General features: G+C 34.8%; 4 protein-coding genes and 1 pseudogene across 5 annotated transcripts; all 5 read right to left on the bottom strand.

Annotated features, from left to right (window-relative positions):
* Positions 5,793–7,985, bottom strand: LOC104718108 (probable pectate lyase 16). The gene is made up of 4 exons (XM_010435783.1): positions 7,251–7,985; positions 7,051–7,154; positions 6,802–6,940; positions 5,793–6,177 (listed from the first exon to the last, which is right to left on the bottom strand). The coding sequence occupies exons 1-4, from the start codon at positions 7,968–7,970 to the stop codon at positions 5,956–5,958; spliced, it is 1,185 nt and encodes a 394-aa protein (XP_010434085.1). The 5' UTR covers positions 7,971–7,985; the 3' UTR covers positions 5,793–5,955.
* LOC104718106 (beta-glucosidase 3) lies at positions 8,508–11,395 on the bottom strand. 2 transcript variants are annotated; one of them, XM_019230575.1, is made up of 13 exons: positions 11,222–11,395; positions 11,083–11,146; positions 10,823–10,872; positions 10,649–10,724; positions 10,505–10,576; positions 10,329–10,416; positions 9,986–10,238; positions 9,781–9,896; positions 9,458–9,681; positions 9,311–9,336; positions 9,117–9,204; positions 8,925–9,021; positions 8,508–8,843 (listed from the first exon to the last, which is right to left on the bottom strand). In XM_019230575.1, exons 1-13 carry the CDS (start codon positions 11,375–11,377, stop codon positions 8,597–8,599), a joined length of 1,557 nt encoding a protein of 518 aa, XP_019086120.1. In that variant the 5' UTR covers positions 11,378–11,395; the 3' UTR covers positions 8,508–8,596. The 2 variants fall into 2 exon arrangements, with proteins under 2 accessions (XP_019086120.1, XP_010434084.1); XM_010435782.2 differs by lacking the exons at positions 10,505–10,576; positions 10,649–10,724; positions 10,823–10,872; positions 11,083–11,146; positions 11,222–11,395 and having other exon boundaries at positions 9,986–10,233; positions 10,329–10,404.
* Positions 11,570–12,195, bottom strand: LOC109126779 (putative defensin-like protein 235). Its single transcript, XM_019230576.1, has 2 exons — positions 11,980–12,195; positions 11,570–11,831 (listed from the first exon to the last, which is right to left on the bottom strand). The coding sequence occupies exons 1-2, from the start codon at positions 12,044–12,046 to the stop codon at positions 11,635–11,637; spliced, it is 264 nt and encodes an 87-aa protein (XP_019086121.1). The 5' UTR covers positions 12,047–12,195; the 3' UTR covers positions 11,570–11,634.
* Positions 13,284–21,071, bottom strand: LOC104720199 (annotated as a pseudogene).
* Positions 21,785–22,232, bottom strand: LOC104718105 (putative defensin-like protein 234). Its single transcript, XM_019231028.1, has 2 exons — positions 22,157–22,232; positions 21,785–22,037 (listed from the first exon to the last, which is right to left on the bottom strand). Exons 1-2 carry the CDS (start codon positions 22,221–22,223, stop codon positions 21,850–21,852), a joined length of 255 nt encoding a protein of 84 aa, XP_019086573.1. The 5' UTR covers positions 22,224–22,232; the 3' UTR covers positions 21,785–21,849.

Raw genomic sequence — 22,238 nt, 5'->3', positions numbered from 1 at the left:
TTTATTCATTTTATCAATTTTAATTATTATATCAATTTTGGTATAAGATTCTTGTAGGAAATTTCGTGGAGACTTTATTTGGTTTTTTGTTAAAAAAGCGTCAGAGTCTGCGTCATGTGTCTGCCACCTGACATTATAGGACGGACATGGGGTCACATAATCTAATAGACATGTGTAGAGAGATTTGCACGTTTACTTTTTGATTGTTAACAAACATTGTGTTGTTTTATGATTCGAGTAGTGGGAAAACTACGTGGTGTTTCAAATGAAGATTAGAACACTCCAAGTTGTTTTCGTTTTATCTATTTCAACTCCATGCTTTTTGTGTTTATTGATTTAATTAAGCTATAGGCCATATTTGTATGGAAGACGTGTGTGATCAGTGTTTTAGATAAATCAAGTCCATTTACACTAAGATATCTCGACAATTAATTTCTTAAGATATTAAAAAGTCAAATTTAGGATTTTTTTTCTTTCTTTAATGAAGTTATAAATCTGAAAATCTTATTGAACATGTCAATATACACACAAAGAAACTGAAATGCGGCGAAAAGTAGGTGATTTGTAGAAAAGCTATTTTTATACAAATTGGAAATCAGTTATAGATGAATCTTATTCTGGTTTACATTTTTCCTCATTTTAAGAAATAAATTTGACTATTTCTAATATTAATAGATCAAAGGATTGAAAAAGCAAAAAAAAAACACCGCGAGCGACTAAATCGGCACCTTTCACGTGATTAAAGAAAACGTTTCGTGGCAAAAGAATAGTCTTACAAACAATCTAATAGCCGGTACAGTGTATTAGTGTTGAACGGTTGATATATATGCACGTGTCTGTAGTTGTGTATATGTAGTCTGGAGGAGAAGCTTAAAAACCCTATCGACGTCGAGCCACCTAAAAACCAACTAGAAAGTGAAACCTTAATTTGAACAAGAAAATTAATTTTGTGAAGTCTGAATAAATTATTGTAAAACTATTGTCACTACAACTTACTAAAACTTGAGGATGAGGAAAAACGTGCTCTATCACTTTTGTTGACTTTAATTACCTTCTCATCTAATTTATCCATTATTAATTAGGGTTATGTAGAGTTTAGAAGGGGGAAAAAGGTTATAGTAATTCATCCTTTTGATTTATATTAGATTTTTTTTCTGAATGGTACTTTTAATGGATTTAAAGGATATTTCTTTTTAAATTATCTATTTTCTATAATCAATATGCAAATCTATAAACATTTATATACAATGCATCTTTTTTGGGACTTAATTTCTTATAACTAAAAAAGTATTATACTAATTAACAGTTAAAACTTAATAAATTTATTATCTATTTTTGGAAATGCTACTTAAAATAGACATTTACAAAATCATGGTGATAAGTTTTTCTGTCTAGATTAAATTATAAATGAATTATTTTAATGGACAAAAAACAATAAAGACAAAAGATCGAAAATATTTTTGTTAAAAAATTAAAGCCAGACGAACAAAAATTTATAATATATATAATTTTTTCTTTTAATATTATTATAAATTTAAATAATAAATTTGGAAAAAAAATTAACTTATCATGAAGTGACACATGGTTGAGAACTGATTCTTACGGTGCTGGGAGAGCTTGATTTTTGTGATTTTTTATTATTATTTTTTAATTTTAACTTGAGAGAATCCCTAAGAGTAACTACTACTAAAGATGCCCTAAATTTCTTAAAAAAACAAAAAAAAATGATGTGTCTTTAGATGTTTGAACATAAGAGATAATGTCTATGCAGAGATATGTTACATCTTCAAATTATGGGATATCTTAAAATTTAATCTAAATTTATTCTTAAGATACTTTTATAAATATGATCTATAGTGATAGTCTAAGGCACCTTCATCTAGAGGTTCTAACTATAAAACCGTTGAGATACACATGATATTTATTTAGTGGTTCAAATATTAAGATTTAAATACATAATCTATCTTAGACTATTTTTATTGGGAAGGTCTAAGAGAGAGTGTATTAAAAAAAAATGAAAAAAAAATTATGATAAATGTATTAGAAATAAAAGAGAAACTCTTTAAATATCTCCACTAAAAAAAAAAGAGTCTCCACGAATACCCTCTCTAAGACATTCATAAACATAGAGACGACTACTTAAGATAGATTCAGTGTATTGTTCTCTAATCTCGTTAGTAATCATTTGGCTGGATTGTAGTAGTAGCTGGATTGTAGTAGTAGTCAAACCACTGATCAATTTTTAAAATATCCTTTATTTTACCTCTACCTGCCTGACTAGTGATTTTTAGTTGTAATTTGATCTGATGAGTTTCATTAATATAAAAGTGCACCGTTAAGAGACTTAAGAGTTTAATTATTATTTTTTTACTAATAGAAGTGTACAGTAAGGATTTCTTTTTTTTTTAAATGATAATTTGTATGCTCATTGATGTATTTGTATTATCGTTTGCAATTTAATGAACAATGAAGGTGTTAAAAAAAAGGATTATTTGTCACTTCAAAAAGTACTGGAAATGAAATCTATTGAGAGTATTGTTTTTAGTTTTATCATTTAAAGTTTTAAAAATAAATAAGACAGTTACTAACAAACCAAAAAACATTATAATTTACTAAAACAATTAATTAAACCCTAAATATTGAGAAATGATCAAAATCATCAATTTAATACTAATAATATTTTGAAGTGGGAAGTGACTTTAATCAAGTGGTTACTACACTATTTCTGTGATCGATTCTACCGGAGTTCGACTCTACTAAGTTGCATTACCCCGCGTTGTACGGATTGACGATGAATCGTGCCTTATCGATTCAATGATGACAAATATATATATATATATATATAGTTTGAAGCATAAGTCATATTTGTTAAATACTTAAAGTTGCTAAACTCTCATTTTCAAAGTAAATAATTAGTCAGCACTAATTTCAAGTTTAGTAGGCTGGAAAATCACTCTAATGTCAGTTCTCATTGCAAAAGAAAAACAATCATCTAAAGAATTGTCTACTCATATATCGTGAATTATTGATCAAAGTATAAGGCAAAGATCGATAGAAATGAAATAGGCATTATAGCTTGCATAAATAGAAGAGTAAGGATAAGAAATATTCTCTAATTGTCAAGTAGAGATGGAGATATATACATGGTTTAGAATATTTTTTTTTACTTTTTAGATATATGCATGGTTTTAATGTTAAGATAGTTTAGTTTGTGCATCTTGATAAGAATAGTTTTTTTTTGTGTATCTTGATAAGAACATTGCATCAAAATAATAATAATAATTTAACACTATAATATAAAGTCATCGCTATATCTACTAATTAACTGAATTTTAATTTAAAACTAATCTTGTTCGGTATGAGTGTCTACTATATATCCAATCGGGTATATATATATTAACTATTTTATAAAGATACTAAAAACAAAATAAAAACAAATAAATAATAAATATATATGAGATGAATATGCAAACCAAAAAATCGAGACTGTCTTAAGAACCAAATAAATATGGACCAATCCAAAATATATGGTAATTTATTTTGGTTATCATATTTGTGTGCTTATGTATGAGATTAGTAGTGATTTTTTTTTTTTATATGTTCAACACGATGTGTACTAGTCAAAAGAAACATTACAAAGTCAAACATTACAAAGTTAATTACTCACTAAAACTTGTTCATACGACCCATAATATTGTCTCGGCGACTTCAGAGGTTCTTCCAAGTCTTCTTTTGCTGCTATACAATACTACGAGTCCCCTCGTAGTTAGTTTATTGCATTTATCGCTATCTTATAATAATGGCGTACCGACTTAAAAGAAAAATGGAAGTTGACTTGAGTGTAAATCAATCTATTTAGTCTCTTTGATATACTCGATATTGCTAAAATACAGAAAATATAAATATGACAAACACCGTTGAGACATAGTCCAAATTTTATTTGCTGATAGAAAATCAACCCGTCCACAACTTGTTTTAAGCCATTCTAACTAGTGTCTAGTGACCATATGAAGTAGCCTCTCGAGTTGATCAATCTTTAATACATAGTATAAACACAAATAGTTGATATAAAGTTCCATATTCGAGTTGATCAATGACCACGCTTTAGAACACCTCCCAAACATCACCGCATCGCCAAAAACCCTTATTTTGTCAATGTTAAAATGATTTGAAATCAATCTCTAATGATTTGGACTTTAAATGAATTTTATTTTTCAGAAATAAGCATCCAATTGTCCCTTCTGCTCTCGCAGTCAAACATGCCTTGTTATCGGTTCTCAAACAAGAGCTTATTTTCGTTCAAATTTTGTCGGATTCTTACACACTTGTTCGTCTTCTTATTGATCCATTGTATGACAAGGAATTTTGTATGACAACATAAGTTATATCTGGCTCCGGTTTATCTTGTTATCTTTTAGCTTTGTTTCTCGCAGTGTTAAAATTGTGGCAGACTCTTTGGCAAAGAGTGTCTTGTCTTCCTTAAACTCTTCTTCTCTTGGAGTCTAATGGTTTTTAAATCAATATAACTTGTTTGCCCAATGAATCTATTAAAAATTTGATTTGCACGTATAAAAATTAAAACACTCGGTTCTCTCTCATATATCTACAATTCTGTGAGACCTCAAATAGCCATGTTCACAGCTTGTGGCCTATACTATATGGCTGTATTTGCAGACTATATATAATATTTAAACATAATAAACACATCAAATATGCCATTGACTAAGCATATGATGTTTTGACAATTAAAAAAAACTAATATAAATGTGCAAAACTAATCACTAAATAAGTTGTGTCATTCATTTACATGGTTCAAGACTTCAAGTCCATGGATAGAACTGCATTGTATAGTTTTTACCATTACCTCTAACTTTTGGATATTTCAAGATCCATACTATATACTTTAAGTTATCCTAAATTGATAACAAAAAAAAAATCACGGAGAATACAAAATGTATCAGACAAAATATATAAACAACATTAAAAGACCTTTTTCCAATGAAGTTGCAGCTGCATTGACCAATATTACACCATATATCAATATACCCATACATATGTGTCTTTGTGTGTGTGTATATGTATGTGTGTGTTTGATTCTCTAGCTTATACGTCAGCGCTAGGATGTAATAAGTTAACGTGCATCTTCGAATATTAGACTTAGTCAATAGAGTGTATATTAAATATCTATTACTAAAAGTAATTTAAAGAAAAAATCTCCAGAAAGAAAGAAGTGCTGATCTTAGTTCAAACTTTTGTTATTATGATAAGAGTAACAACAAACATGGAGAATTTTGAACCAGCTTGAATTTAAGTATAGAATTAAATTAGAACTCATAGTTCACTAATGACAAACTAATTTTTTTTTTTTACGTTCTTGTATAGTTTCCAGACATTTTCCGGTCTTTGTACTCATTATACATAAACACTTTTTCTTCATTTGGATCTATAATTTTAACATTTCATAGAAAAAAGAAATCTAATATGTAAGAAAATCTCTAATTATAAAAAGACTTACAAGATTTCCATAGAAAAATTAGAACACAAAAAGGGGTTGGAATGAGCTAGCATTTAGACTTAGATTAAACCTCTTTCGAAGTATTCAGTTTATTTTGTGAAGTCAATAGTCCATACTTCACGAATCATATAATCAACAAAGTTCAAGTCCATCGATATCAGAACTATAAGCGACTTTTATGATAATAATCATATATCACATCGCAAATCAAGCTTCTAAAAAGACATCTCATATGCATATGCCAAAAGAAAAGGAAAGAAAGAAACTCATATTTATATGTAATTATGTATACACGAAATGCATATTACAAACTCCTGACGTTTCTCATCTTTCATAACCAGTGCTCCATGTGTAGCAAATCCAGAACAAAACATATATAGATAATCAACATAAAATGAAAAAGAAAAGTAACGTGCTATACCAGAAATTAGATACTATTACTAATAACAAGGACCCTTCCGGTTGCAGTTTAGAGGGCCAGCATCTGCGGTTAACGAAGGAACCAAGTTTCCCGGAGCGACTGTGAATCGCTGTGCAGAACTGTACGGCAGCCCAATGCTACCATAACCGGAAGGTACGAAGTAAGCTCCATTCTTGAAAACATCATTTGAGGTTCTCCATCTCCAGTTATTCCACCCTCCTTTTACTTCTCTCTTCGTCACCTGTTTATTTTCATTATGGTTAGCATTTTATTCCCATGCATTAATCGTAGGTATAGTTTATATAGTATCTTATATTTATATATAGTTATATACTAATGATCTTTAGACATTAATCATCATACATAACCATAACCGGAGGTTTAAATATTTAGTTAGTCGTCTAAACGTCCGATAGTAAGGTACCGTCTAAGACTAATTAATATTAAAAGAAGAAAAAAAAACGACAAGCTTATAAATAGGTGTTCAAACGTTCAATCAATGACTAGAATATAAAATATATAATGTCAATAGGTCAAACTCAACCTAATTTAGACTTCAGTAATTCTATTTACGTTTCTTGTTTTTCAGAGCTAAACGTAATTTTATATTTTTCTTTCAGAAATTAGCAATAAATTTATCATATGATTTTAGGGTCTCCACCGGACCAACAAAGTCCAAAAATACTTTCGGCTAAAAAAAGACCAATCTGCATGCCTCTCTCTTTTTTGTTCTTTTTCTTTTCTACATCAAATAGTATCGATAGTCTGATTTCGTTCCTAATTTAAATGGGTATAACTTATAAGTATATATGTGTGAATTATATGTCAATTACAATATTGAATTACGAGGACGAAATTAAAATACCTGTTTGCTGTTAGATTTATCAGAAGCAATGAAATAGTTGCCTTCACTGAAAATTGTGGGATCGGCGCTACCACCAATTGCATACATTATCCATTTATCGTATCTATTGTTTGCCACATGAGCGTACCCTCGTCTTACCCTACAACCACCACACTTTTGTACATTATTACATGTCTAATTCTGCATTAAAATTAAATTCTTAATATATATAGTTACTTTAATTTTTAAATGAAAAAAAAAACTAATTACCTTGGCATTCTCTCCACTAGTCCTGGTCCAAAATGATTGAATGCCACGGTCACTTTCATGTTCACATCTTGCACAAAATCATCGTTGTGTCCAAGCAACATCACCTATACATATATAACAACCAATATCAAAATTGGATATTAATTGCTCGAGACATTAACTAGCTATAGTAATTATATTAAATTTAAAGCTAAACTGACTTTGTCATGCTGAGTGAAATAGTTGTTGGAAATGGTGATTCCTGTGGAAGCATGGATCACATCGATGAGCCCGTCCGTGCAACGCGCTAGGTAACAGTGATCGATCCAAATATTTGACGAGCTGAAAATGGCAATCGCATCACCGTCCGATCCCTTACGGTGACCAACATGCGTCGTGCTGCTCCTCACCATCCCGTACTTCCCCGGTTTGCAGTCGTGGATGCTGATCCCATGCACGATTACGTTTGTCACGTCTTGTATTGTGATGCAAGGTCCATAAGCAATTTCCACTTTTGCCCCTCTGCCATCTATGGTTTTATAGCTATTGACCATGAGCTCATTCTCTAGGGTTATGACCATATCCTTAGCGAAAGTGATCCACAACGGTTTGTCTTGGATCACGCCGTACCGCAATGAACCTGGTTGAGGGTTCTGTGCATTGTCGTTAGTGTTTGTGACAACATATAAATTACCTTTCTTGCCTCCGAAGGTAGATGAACCAAACCCAACCACGCAATCCGCTAGGGCTTTCCGATTGGCAGCCCAGTCAGACTTGAGCCGCCAACATGAGTCCACCGGATTCATGACATTCTGAGGTTTCTCAGGGAGGTAGTTGGCAACCGTCGGGTTATACCCGTAATAACCGTTATTTACGGCATGAACCAAGGAATGACATAAGAATAGTGCCACGAGGAGGCACGAAATGGTGAAAAGAGTCATGGTCCGGTGTGTATAAGGTTTGAGTAGGGATACTAAGAAAAGGGAAAAGATGGGGAAGTACTTAAGGGAGTGTTAGATGAGAGATTGTGTCAGAAAGATTAGAAGGTGTGGTAAACACGATCTTGTCCTAATAGTGGCCTAAAGATCAAAGTTGTATTGGTGAGACTTCGGTGTTGTTACACAAGATCACATATACGTGCTTCCCCACGAACATTCTCTAGCCAACTTGCTTGGATGGAGAGATACAATGTCTTAATCATATTGTTTAATTAATTGTATTACGTTAATTGGTAATGTTTATCTGGTGGGGTGTTATGTGTACGTGTACCAATCCAATACTATTTTTTGTTTCTTCAACAATTTCACTTCAGACACTCCATAAACTATTTATTTTTGAGTTTTCTTTTTAACAAAAACCAAACCGATATGTAGCCGAAAATAAAACCAAACCGAACCTAAAATTAAACCTAATTACAAATAATTTATATGGTTTCAATTTATTATCAAACCAACCAAAATCCAAGGAGTTAGTCGAAATGAAAATAAAATTCGGATACTTAAAACGGCAAGCAGTTCAAAAAACAGCTCTAATTAATAAACCAATCAGAATATATAAATGCAACATATTACTCCGAAGAAGCTGAAGAAGAGAAGTTGTTCTGCTGCAATTGCATGATGCCTTGAGAACCAAGAAATCTTGTTTTGCCCTTGAGAAAGGCAGAGTACCAATGAGCAGAGAGTTTGGGAGATCTCTTGCGATTAGGGTCGCTGAAATTCACAGAGTACAATCCAAAACTAAACTCATATCCCTTCACTAATTCGTATAAATCCATAAATGACCATACAAAGTAACCTCTCGTGTCTGATCCATTCCTACACATAGTAATATCTTCTATCTTTTAGTACATCAACAAGAGAATAGAAGATAAAGGTACAAGAAGAAACTTCACTTACCTTACAGCATTGAGCACAGCATCAATGTAAGCATGTAAATACTCAATCCTTGGTGTGTCCTTCTGTTGCAGCTGTAAATCTTGCTTCATCGGTGTACCTATTCGTTTGCATTGGCAAGAGAGTTAATAAGACTAAGACACAAACAATAGAGAGAGAGAGAGAGAGAGAGAGAAGAAAGAGTGAAAGAGAGACCATTTTCAAGAATGTAGATAGGTGGATTGCCATAGCTCTGCTTCACATACTCAAGGACACTTTCCATAGCCCATGGAGCAACAGCAAACTTTTCCAAACAAAAAACAAAAAAAAAATTAAGAAAGATGGATTGAGAACACTTCTTTGTTTGAAGACTTAACTGTATCTGAATTTGGTAGCCTTGAAACTTTTACCTCAAAAGCTGAAAAAGTACCGAGGTCTGTCTCTCCCAAGCAGTAAAACAAAAAGAAGAGATGGTTAACAAAAACAAAAATATCAAGAAATAAAAGAGAAGCAGAGACATTGTTTTGTTATTCAAAAGATAAGAGTTTGATTCCTACATGTCATAGATACGCCCATGTCTGAGTAGAAATCCGGGTTTCCCGAAAGAGAAGGTTTGAGTTCGATATTTGTGACCGAAGCCGCAAGGTAGTGAATGATTCCTATGAAATCGGATGAGCCTTGAACTTGTTCTGTCTCTTCCTTTGAGAAAACTGGCAGTCTTGATCCAACAGTTCTTTTCATTTCTTCCGGATAGTCTCCGAATATAAGAGGCCCAAGCATCCTGGTTTTTAAAGAACAGAGTGATCTGTTTTCAGCTTAAGACCTTTGCTATGTTTTGCAATTCGAAATATCTTTTGGAAACTGTTTCTGCCTGACTCACCAACCGAGGTAGAAATCTTTGGCTCTTTGAATTGCTATGCCATCATCCGTGGAGCTTGTGGAAGGTGTAAACCCTAGTGCAAATAAGCTAAAGCCTACACAACCACCTTGCATGTCCTAGAACATTATATACAATTTGCTGCTCATACTCACACATTCAAGAGATGGTTTTGTAAAAGATATACATAAGTATAAGCAACATATACCTTATACTTTTGCTTATATAGTCTTGAAACAGAGGCGTGCGCAAGCAGCAAGTTATGGCCTACGATATATGGTTCGGTTGAAGAGTTTCCCCGTGTGCAGTTTCTTCCCGGTGAGGAGCAACGACCAGGTGGTGTAATCCCATCATTGTAACCTCCAATAGTGAATACATTAGCCTCGTTGATTGTGGTCCAGAATTTGACGTGATGGCCAAATTCTCTGAAGCAAACATCTGCATAAGCAGTAAAGTCTTCGCTGCAATGACAAATATTATATCAACCATTGTTGTTATAAATTAGGAAATATGTAAAAGAAAACTACGTAAAATGTGGCTTTTTAGCATACATGATTCTGCGGTTGATCCATCCTCCATAGTCATCCTCAAGATATTGAGGGTGATCGTAGTGGAACAGTGTAACATGTGGTTCAATTCCTGTTGGAAGTTTACTTAAGTCCAAACTCAACACAACAGAACATTTAGCTTACAAGAGAGTTGGTTAGGATATGAAAACATGTCTCACCATGGCTAACAAGTTCTTGAATGAAGTTCTTGTAGAACTGTAGACCCTTTGAGTTAACAGGACCTCTTCCATCTAAATGAGAGATAAGAGCTCATGAAGTAAAAAATCCGGCATAAAACATTAAGGGTGTTCAAGAAGACTTACTCGGTATAAGCCTAGACCAAGAAATGGAGAATCTGAAGGCATCTAAGCCAGTTTCCACCATAAGCTGCACATCCTCCTGCACATGCAAAAGCAAAATCTTTAATCTCATAACAAATTAAGACAATGTTAATGTAGTACACTTTTTAAGAGTTTGCTTGACGGTGGATAAAAAACCTTGTACTTATGGTACCCATCACATGCTATGTCTCCGTTACTACGGTTACCTGTCAATTTAAGACTGTAAATTTGAAGCTTTTGTAGAATGAAATAGAATCCAAACGACAAGACTTGAATTTTAATTAAGAGTCAACATATTGGTTAAACAATAATTTGACTTATAGCCTAAACATATTGGTTAAACAATAATTATCACTTTATCATTAAACTAAAATCAGAACACCAAAAAATCGAAATGAAAATGAAAAGCTTATTACGAGAGTGAAGGAAAGTATCCCAAACGCTAAGCTTTCTCCCATCTTCATCAAAAGCTCCTTCCCACTTTTACAACAAAAAAAGAAACTAAGTATAAATGGAATAATACTAGAAGTTGTAAAAAAATGAACTCGGACGAACCTGATAAGCAGAAGAGGCGGCCCCGAAAGCGAAGCCCTCGGGGAAATCGTTCCTGCCGCAGCATGTGCCTCTCCCAGACAATGCAAGAAGAAGAAAAATGGTAAAAAGATTCAAAACCAGTTCCATTGCTCTGTTTCTCTCTCTGTTTTGCTCCATGCTTTTGTGGAAATAAGTTGTAACGCACCCGAGAGAATGAACATTAAACACACTTGTCTCTATCAATTTAGTCAGCGTGGACTCAAAAGAAAGAGACACGGCACACGGACATGTGTTTCTGAAATTCTGATCATCTTATCTTTAAGATTATTCCACACCACCACACTAAAAAAATAGTTCCTTCATTGATATTATTATTTCTTGTGTTTTTCTTTTTGTATGAGATATAACAAAAGGCTATGAAGAAGAATTTAACATCAAGAAAAATTACATCGGCATAAATGTTCGAAGCCAAAGTTATCACACTCGCAACTAAAAGGCTTATTGGCTGCACCTCCTTTCTTAACAAAGTCGTTTATGCATGTTTTGTTTCCGTCGCTGCCGCATCCTCCCACAAATATATCCTTCCGGACGCGTAGGCTAGCCGCTATGGGACTCAATCCAGCTTCCACTTCTATTGCGAGTTTATATCAACCACAAGAATACAATGATGTAAAGTTTGAAGAATGGTCTTATTAATGGAAACAACGTTTTTCGCCATTGACAAATTAGAGTAAACAATCAAATGAAGAAAAAAAAAGTAAATAAGGGTTCGGTATTACCTTTAACATGGCTGAAAATGAAAGATATGAGAATACAACAAACCAGAAGCAAAGTGGCGGATCTCATGATTCTTATTGTGTGGATTTTATTTTTTCCAATTGAAATTATCTTTCTTCTCTGTTGCTTTTAGTATTGGCTGATGGTGGAAATGAAATGAACAAAAAAAAAAGGGCTTAATATGAACACACTTTGGTGGAAAGGTACTCACTTAATGACAAACTTTTCTTCAACGTAATTGATGGGTAGATTTAATTACTTTTGGAAGGTAATCTTTAATTTCCTTTTGATAAAATATTGTTGGTCAAACAATTTGAATTTGTCATGAATCTAGTATATATTTATTTTCAATATAAGAGAACTTTGGGAACTTACAGATTTTGTTAGTGTTAAAAATGGGAAAGACACCCAGGCAATACAGAGACCTAACTGTTAATTTGGTTAATTATACATTTGCTTAGGTAGGTTTCATGTCTGACCAAAAAAAAAGGTATGTCTCATCATGACTACAATTTCGATGTGTCACTTATCAGTAAATATGTGTAAATTAATACGTGTTATCCGTGCATGACATTTTCATCTAAAGAAAACCAAATATATATAATTTATAAGAAAACATTTAATATTTATGCAACTCAATACAAAAGTTTGTTAGTGAGGAAAATTTATATATACACACATATAATAAGATAAGAGAAACAATTGACCTAGAAAATTGGTCGTCAGCTACTCAGCTGAACATCTCTGATCCTATGAAAAAATGTAAAAGAGGGAATTAAGGTAATTAAGAAAGATACTTTTCAGTCATTGCTTGGATAGTTGGATTAATATTTGCATGTCATTTTACCAAAAAAAAAAAAAAAAAATTGCATGTCCTCCTAACTCCTAACTTCAAACTTAAAAGTAGCAAATGTGGCATGCTACTATCATCACATCCCTTTTGTTTTCTTATGGTGGATGCAAGTACTGAATAGTGGAGACTGGAGATGATAAGATATGTCATTAGATGCCAACCCTAGTACGACCAGTTTTCATGGTGTGAATTAGGTTGACTCTTCAAATAGTTTTCTTATAATTTCCCTATAATTTTTCTATCTATTTATTCTATTAATTTGATAGAATATTCAAAATCCGAATAAATTCATAATTCACATGCTTAGCATTAAAAGAATGATACATTTTTTTATCAATAACAGAAGAGTCAGAATTGATCTCAGAATTGAGATAACAGAAGAGACAGAATTGATCTCTTTTAAACAAAATCTTTCTCACGATTATAATATTTTTTTTTAAAACAATATATTTATTATTTGTCCATCCATAAAATGCAACGGAGAGACTTCCCTTGCACTAACAAATCAAAAGCCTTGTTGATTTCCTCAAATTTCAGTTCATGTGTAATAAAGCTATCCAGGTTAAGCTCCTGAAATTGTAAACGAGATAGTTATCCCCATGAAAACATAAAATGTAAAGCTGTAATCATACAATATAGATAAATATGTAAAATACCTTTTTTAAGTAATGATCCACGAGAATCGGAATATCTAGTTTTGGTTTAAGACCACCAAACATGCTTCCGCAAATATGTCTGCCTCTAAAAAGATCCAAACAACCCAAACTTGTTGGCGTTAGATCCTTATCTATCCCCAACACTACTGTCTTGCCTGAACCCTGTTTTATATATTTCATTGTTAAAGCCTTAAAAGACATAGTTAAATAATGTTGTTTAACCATTGTAATGATTGTGAACTGACTGAGAGAAATCAAAAGATCCGGTATACACGTACCGTGCAGGTGCTGTTGAAAGCTTCGGTTAATAAAGAAGGTAAACCAACGCATTCGAAGCTATAGTCAACTCCTCCTCCTCCTGTCATTTCTTTGATCACCTTTTTCATAACTTTCCAACATATAAATAAGTTAATTTGTTTTTTAAATCAATCAATGATTAATTCCAAATTTACAAAATATATATATATATATATATAATTATGATGTTAAAAGCTACTCCCTCCGTTTCAAAATATAAGATATTTTAGAGAAGTTTTTTTGTTTCATAATATAGGATGTTTTCAAGTTTATATGCAACTTTTAGATTAGTTTAGTATTTTATATTATGCAGTATTGTTTCTGATTGGTTGAACTTGTTAAAAGTAAAGACTTCTTAATTTGCGTGTTTTAGTTAAAACATTCTATATTTTGAAACGGAAGGAGTATGAAATAACTCTGAAATGGTGTAATATATTAAATAACATACCTCGATAATCTTCTTTTCTCCACACAAGGCAGGATTGATGAATTCCGTGACACCAAATTTCTTACCTATTCAATGTAGGTAGCATATGTTATCCATGATCAATGAATATTTTTCTTTCATATAAGTGATAGCTAATCTGAAATCTTTTATTTTTACTAATGTTTTAGGTTTTTAAACGCAAAATAATTTGTATTTTTTTTTTTGTCAACAACATATACGCATAAGTTGAAGGATGATGTAATGCACCAATACAACAAACCATGACATTACATATTTAGATTATTTTTTTGGTTGACCACATATTATCTAAACTACTATCTAGTAGCCCAATCTCAATTTGATTTGATTTTTATGTTTTCAATCATGTTGTAAAATATAATACTATATATAGCTTACAAACATGTTCAGTTGGCAATATTATTTATAAGTTGTAAAGAAACAGAACGACTAAAACTACTTTTGGATTTGGTTATGTTAACAAATAAATAATACAACCTGGACGGATGGGTCTATTTGTTAGATAGACCAAGGCCAACTAAAACTACTAGTTTTTAGTGTTTTATAAGATATAAACCAAACCCAACGTGGTCAGAATAAGCCACAAAAATTAGCGACATTAAAAGACAGAAAGAAACACTCAATTGAAATAGAACGAGAAGTAGATTACCTAGCTCGAATTTATCAGGATTGAGATCAACTCCAATGATCTTTCCAGCCCCACGCGGCCTGGCTCCTTCCGCAACCTGTTATCAAATCATTTAGTTATGTATTATTTATCAGCAAATAACTATAATGTTTGGCATACCAAAAAAAATAACTATAATGTTTCTTAAATCAATTAAATATTGGGAAACTATTGAGGATAGATATTAGAATCATATGTTGGGCTTTGTATATTGGGCTTATAATGTTTATGACGGTTTATGTTAAACCTAATACCCTATAGTTAGACATGTATATATAGTTTTGTCGAGTTGTTTAAGGAAATCAAGTTGGTTTGATATCTAATTCTACATGGTATCGGAGCTAAGATCTCTAAAATTTCTCTAAAATTTTGCTTTTCAATCGATAGTTTCGATTTTCTCTTTCTTGATTTGTTCAAAAATTGTTTCTTGCATGACAAGTAAAACATGTCCTCCGTCGATGATAGCTCTTCTGCAACAAAGAAGGATGATTCTCCGCAGTCAATGACTCCAGTGGTTTCTCCTTACACCTTGTCAAGTTCCGACAATCCTGGTTCCATGATCTCGTCGGTGTCGTTAAACGGTGAAAGCTATAATGAATGGCCAATGGATATGTTAAACGCACTCCAAGCCAAACGTAAACTTGGTTTCATCAATGGGTTGATTCCTAAACCAGCTGGTGACGATCCCAATTTGGAGAATTGGTTGACGGTGAATTCTATGATCGTTGGTTGGATAAGGACTTCGATTGAACCAAAGGTGAAATCTACAAATACCTTTATCACGAACGCTCATCTACTTTGGTTAGACTTGAAGCAGCATTTCATGGTTGGGAATAAGGTTCGTGTTCATCAACTCAAAAGTCAGCTCAGCGCTTGTCGACAAGAAGGACAAACAGTCGCTGAATACTATGGCAAGTTGTCCACTTTGTGGGAGGAATACCAAATCTACAAACCTCTCACAGTTTGTTCGTGTGGTTTGTGCACATGTGGAGCTACATCTGCATCTGCAAAAGAAAGAGAGGAAGAGAAGATTCACCAATTTGTTTTGGGACTTGATGAATCCAGATTTGGGGGTCTTTGTGCTAATCTTGTTGCCATGGATCCTCTTCCTTCTCTTGGTGAAGTGTACAGTAGAGTAATTCGAGAAGAGCAACGGGAGTGTACGGTCGTCTCCGTGAACAACGAGAGGAAGCTGTTGGTTTTCTTGCTCGGTCTGATGCTTCTAGTGGAAGCAAACCAGAATCTGTCCTTGGTAAATCTCGGTTCCCTTGTCCTCATTGTGGTCGTAGTGGTCATGAGAAACGAGACTGTTGGCAGCTCGTCGGCTTTCCGGACTAGTGGACGGAGAGGAATGAGAAGAGCAATGCTGGTCGTGGTTCTGGTGGCCGAGGAAGAGGTCGTGGTATTGGCTCCAACGTCGGCGGTCGCGGACGTGGTCAATCTGTTACAACACATGCTACTAGTTCTAATCCTTCTGGTCTGCCTGAATTTACACAAGAACAATTGAAGGCTTTCACTCAGTTCATTCAAGGAAACTAAAGCAATGGCATTGCTGCTACTGATAATTCGAACAAGTTTTCTGGTAAGATCAATTTTGGCAATATTATTTTGGATACTGGAGCTTCTCATCACATGACAGGGACTTTTTCTTTGTTGACCAATGTGGTCTCTATTCCACCAAGTCCGGTTGGATTTGCTGATGGGAGTAAAACTTTTGCTATAAGCATGGGATCTTTTCCACTCTCCAAGGATGTCAATTTGACAAATGTTCTTTTTGTGCCACTCAACACCACATTGATCTCTGTTTCTAAAATCCTGAAACAAACAAAGTGTCTAGCCATGTTTTCTGACACTCTTTGTGTTTTGCAGGACCGTTTTTCGAAGATTTTGATTGGAAGCGGTGAAGAGCGTGATGGTGTGTATTATCTTACGGATGTGGCTACAACAAAGATTCATATGGCAAGTGCGGCTACAGATCCTGCCTTGTGGCATCGGCGTTTAGGACATCCTAGTTTTTCAGTTCTTTCGTCTTTACCTTTGTTTTCTCGTTCTTCGTCTTCTGTTAGCTCTACGTCTTGTGGCGTGTGTTTTAGAGCTAAACAAACAAGAGCTGTTTTTTCAGATAGTCTTAATAAAACAACAGATTGTTTCTCCATGATTCATTGTGACGTATGGGGACCATATCGGGTTCCTTCTTCTTGTGGTACAGTGTATTTTTTGACGATTGTTGATGACTTCTCTGGAGCAGTGTGGACGTTTCTCCTCCTTGAGAAGTCTGAAGTAAGACGTGTTCTTACAAATTTTTTGCAATACACGGAAAAGCAGTTTGATAAAGCTGTCAAGGTGGTTCGAACCGATAATGGGACAGAATTCATGTGTCTTTCTTCTCATTTTCGTGTTAATGGGATTATTCATCAAACATCGTGTGTTGGCACGCCTTAGCAGAATGGGCGTGTTGAAAGAAAGTATCAGCACATACTGAACGTTGCTAGAGCATTGTTATTTCAGGCTAGCTTGCCTATCAAGTTTTGGGGGGAAGCCATTCATACTGCGGCATATTTTATCAATCTTACGCCGTCTTTTCTTCATTCTAGCCGCAGTCCTTATGAGTTGCTTCACGGTTTCAAACCTACCTATGACCAGCTTCGTTTTTTTGGTTTTGCATGCTATGTTCATCGTCTCAGTCGAGACATTGATAAATTTGGTCAGCGTAGTCGATTGTGTATTTTTGTTGGCTATGCTTCTGGCAAGAAAGATTGGAAGGTCTTTGATAATGAAAGGAATGAGTTCCTTGTGTCTCGAGATGTGATCTTTCAGGAAGAAGTTTTTCCTTATGCGTCACCAGTTTCTACGTTACCTCTTGTGTCGGATTCTCGACCATCCGGTGATGATGATTGGTTGGTAACTACTACAAATGCAAGGGGGAGCTGTGCTCCTAGTTCTCCGGATTATGCTGTCCAAGACATTGCTCTTGACAACTCTTTGTCGCATGATTTACATGTTGCTCCGGAGACTCCTCCTCCTAATTATGTTCCCGTTGTTATACCCTCCACTGTTGTTCCGGTTGTTCCTCCTACGGTTGATCCTCCTAGTCTTCCTCTTGCTGACCAGGTTGTCTCTGCTCCGTTACCGACTGTGTCGGCTCTTCCGCAACGTCAAAGCCAGCGTTCTTCTAAGCCCCCTTCTCAGCTTAATAATTACATCCTCTATAACGTTAATTACACACCATCATCCTCTACTGCTCTCCCCGACTCCTCTTTAACGTCTTCGATCTCGGTCCCAGGTATCTCTTTGTCTCCTTTCACGGATTTTGTTTCTGATGATGAGTTTTCACCGGCTCATCGAGTTTTTCTTGCGGTTGTTACTAACAATAATGAGCCTAAAAATTTTAAAGAGCCTGTTCAGATCAAGGTGTGGAATGATGCAATGTATAAGGAGGTTGATGCTCTTAAACTGAACAAAACAGGGGAGTTGGTTGAGCTTCCTCCTAATAAGATTGCTATTGGATGTCAGTGGATTTATAAGACAAAACACAATGTTGATGGTACTGTGGAACGCTACAAGGCTAGACTTGTTTCTCTTGGTAATAATCAGGTTGAGGGGGAGGATTACAAAGAGACTTTTGCTCTTGTTGTTCGGATGACTACAGTTCGCACTCTCCTTTGTCTTGTTGCGGCTAAGAACTGGGAGGTGTATCAGATGGATGTTCACAATGCATTCTTACATGGGGATCTTGATGAGGAGGTTTACATGAAGCTTCCTCCGGGTTTCCGTCATTCTCATCCAGGGAAGGTTTGGCATCTTCGCAAATCCTTGTATGGGCTCAAACAAGCTCCTCGTTGTTGGTTCAAGAAGTTGTCGGATTCTCTTTTGCGTTTTGGTTTCTTCCAGTCGTATGAAGATTACTCGCTCTTTTCTTATACTCGCAATAACATAGAGCTTCGAGTGTTGATTTATGTTGATGATCTCATCATTTGTGGCAATGATGGATACATGCTACAAAAGTTTAAAGATTATCTTAGTTGTTGTTTCTCAATGAAGGACTTGGGGAAGTTAAAGTATTTTCTTGATCATGAAGTCAGTCGTGGGTCTGATGGTTTCTTTTTGACACAGCGTAAGTACGCTCTTGATATTGTTGCTGACACTGGGGACTTTGGTTCTCGACCTGTTCACACTCCTGTGGAACAGAATCATCACCTCACTACTGACGATGGTCCTCTCGAATCCCAAGTCGTATCGGCGTTTAGTGGGTCGTTTGCTGTATTTGTTACATACACGGCCTGAGTTGAGCTACTATGTTCATGTCTTGGCTCAGTTTATGCAAGAGCCACGCGAAGCACATATGGAGGCAGCTATGCGTGTTGTTCGTTACTTAAATGGCTCGCCTGGTCATGGCATTTTGCTTAAGTCATCTTCTAATTTGTCCATTGAGGTTTACTATGATTCGGATTGGAGTTCTTGTCCGCTTACACGTCGGTCACTTAGTGCCTATGTTGTTCTGCTTGGTGGTAGTCCTATTTCGTGGAAGACAAAGAAGCAGAAGACGGTTTCTCATTCTTCCGCAGAGGCCGAGTATCGGTCTATGTCTTTTGCTCTTAAGGAGATTAAGTGGCTTCGTAAGTTGTTAAAGGAGTTAGGTATCGACCACGCTGCGCCAGCTCGCCTATTTTGTGATAGTAAAGCTGCTATTTATATTGCTACGAATCCTGTTTTCCATGAGCGCACCAAGCACATTGAAAATGATTGTCATGTTGTTCATGATGCGATTCGTGAAGGAGTGATTGTCATGCAACATGTTCGTACGACTTAGCAACTCGCCGATATCTTTACAAAGGCTCTTGGTCGTGATCAGTTTCATTACATTTTGTCCACGTTGGGCGTTCGTGATCTTCACACTCCACCGTAAGGGGAAATATTGAGGATAGATATTAGAATCATATGTTGGGCTTTGTATATTGGGCTTATAATGTTTATGACGGTTTATGTTAAACCTAATACCCTAGAGTTCGACATGTATATATAGGTTTGTCGAGTTGTTTAAGGAGATCAAGTTGGTTTGATATCTAATTCTACAGACACAAAATTGATACCGCAAGTACAACAGTACCAAAGCCAAAAACTGCAATGGTGGAGCCTTCTTCAACGTCAGCCACTTTCCAAGCTGCTCCAACTCCTGATCCACGTTGAATTATTATAATAACAACCCCACCTTCTTGATATCTTCTTCTTCTTATGTTTTAACCCCCCCCCCCCCAAAAAAAAAGTTCTTAAATATGCTTTCACCCCTGATTTCTACCAACCCTAGGGCAACAAATATATAAGAAACCTGTGGAGACACCGCAGCTGAGTAATTATGCCGCCTTATTGACTGGGATTTCAGAAGATATTTTGACGAGCTGCGCGATATCCACGACAGTATATTCAGAAAAACTCGATACAAAGAGAAAATGGTAAATATCTTCTCCAAAAGAGTCTTTGAATCTTGAAGTCATTCCGTATCGTCTAGTGTTTGGTAAAGGGTCATCAGCAAATCTTGCGCACCAGTTGCTCTTTGAGGATTTGCAATCTTTACAATCTTCACAGCGAGGGTGAAACACTGGCAAAACGACGTCGCCCAGTTGAAATCCATGCACATGTTCACCAATGCTCTCTACCACACTAAAAGTTCAATGAAATAAAGTAATTAGGTAAATTCTTGAAAAAAAAAATGAAAGTTAAACAAGTATATAAAGAAAATTTACCCGACTGCTTCATGTCCTAGAATCCTAGGAAACCTTGCAAGCGGTCCCTAGAAATTTCAAAAGACTAATTAGTGAGAGAAAACAAAATTAACTAGTGTTGATAAGTGTAAAAACATACACAGTCTAATTTCCAGAAAGTTAAATCGGTGTGACATAGAGATGTGCATAGGATCTTAATCCTAACTTCGTAAGGTTGGGGTGGATCAACGTAGATCTCTTCTATCACCAATGCTTCTCCTGGTTTTCTAGATATTGCTGCTTTGCATCGAATTGGCTTTCCTTCGTGAATGATGAACTAATTATGAACTTATTTTGGAGTGGATATGTAAAAGAGAGAGAGAGAGAGAGAGCTACCTGTTCTTATAAATCTTCTCTTTATGAATATACGTGCCTGCATGCATTCATCAATACCATTATTTTATAATAAAACACATTTGATTAGTGGACTGTTTCTAATTGAGCTAGTCTCTAATAAACAGCCTACCCTTAATTTTGTTTTTGAAAATTAATCGTAAGAAAATGAAATTCTTGGCAGCAAGTTTCGAGATCGTGGTAGGTGATTGAAGACAAAACTAAAAGCCAGCCAAGAAATATCTTCTAATTTAATCTTGATTCTATGACTAACGTATTAATTAATTAATGTAGTTGAACTTAGGAATCTAGGATAATTTACACAACCAGGACACATAAGCCTAATTAATGGCTCGTGTGTTATTGTCCTTACTAGATTCAAACTTGACAAAATGTATGTTGTGTTGACCAAAAAAATATCAAAAAAGGTTATCCTACACGTTTGCTAAAAAATGCATTTGAGATGGCAAGATTCACATGGTTCTTAGTTTTAAATAAGACCGTCTTAGTATACCATGAAAATACAATGTCTTTACTTTCGTGCATCGATTGTGAATGAGAGTTATTTATTTGCTTCGGGAAGAACCATGTGAGGATATTCAAAAATGAACCAAAATAATGGTTGTTATAGAGTACTCTCTCTGATCTAGATATGATGGAGTGTTGAGCAGAGAGTCTTAAGGAAACAAAACTTTAAGGTATTTCAGTCTTGTCACTTTTTTTCTTCTTTACGATTTTACCAATTAACATCGAAAAAGATTCAAAATCCCACATCATAATAAACTCGTTATATTATTATTCATTCTAAATTTTATTTGTAGAGGTATAACAAATTAAAAAACTAGCAAGGAAAATTACATCGGCATAAATGTTCTTCGCCGAAGTTATCACACTCGCAACTACTAGGCTGACCACGTCCTTTCTTAACAAAGTCATTTATGCATGTTTTGTTTCCGTCGCTGCCGCATCCTCCCAAAAATATATCCTTCCGGCCGCATTGGTCCATTGGATTCAACTCAGCTTCCACTTCTGTATTTAATTATTTAAAAAAAAAATTGAATTGTACATTTCAGATCTTACTTATTGATGATGCAAACATGGGTTATAAAACATGGTATGGAAACCATATTAGGGGTTTTAGAATTTACCTTTAACATGGCCCAAAATGAAAGACATAAGAACACAAGAAACCAATAACAAAGTAACAGATCTCATGATTCTTATTGTGCT

Source organism: Camelina sativa, chromosome 10 (genome assembly GCF_000633955.1).
Source record: "Camelina sativa cultivar DH55 chromosome 10, Cs, whole genome shotgun sequence".
NCBI lineage: Eukaryota > Viridiplantae > Streptophyta > Magnoliopsida > Brassicales > Brassicaceae > Camelina > Camelina sativa.
The sequence above is the reverse complement of the archived record's forward strand: the minus strand, read 5'-3'. Positions and strand labels throughout refer to the sequence as shown.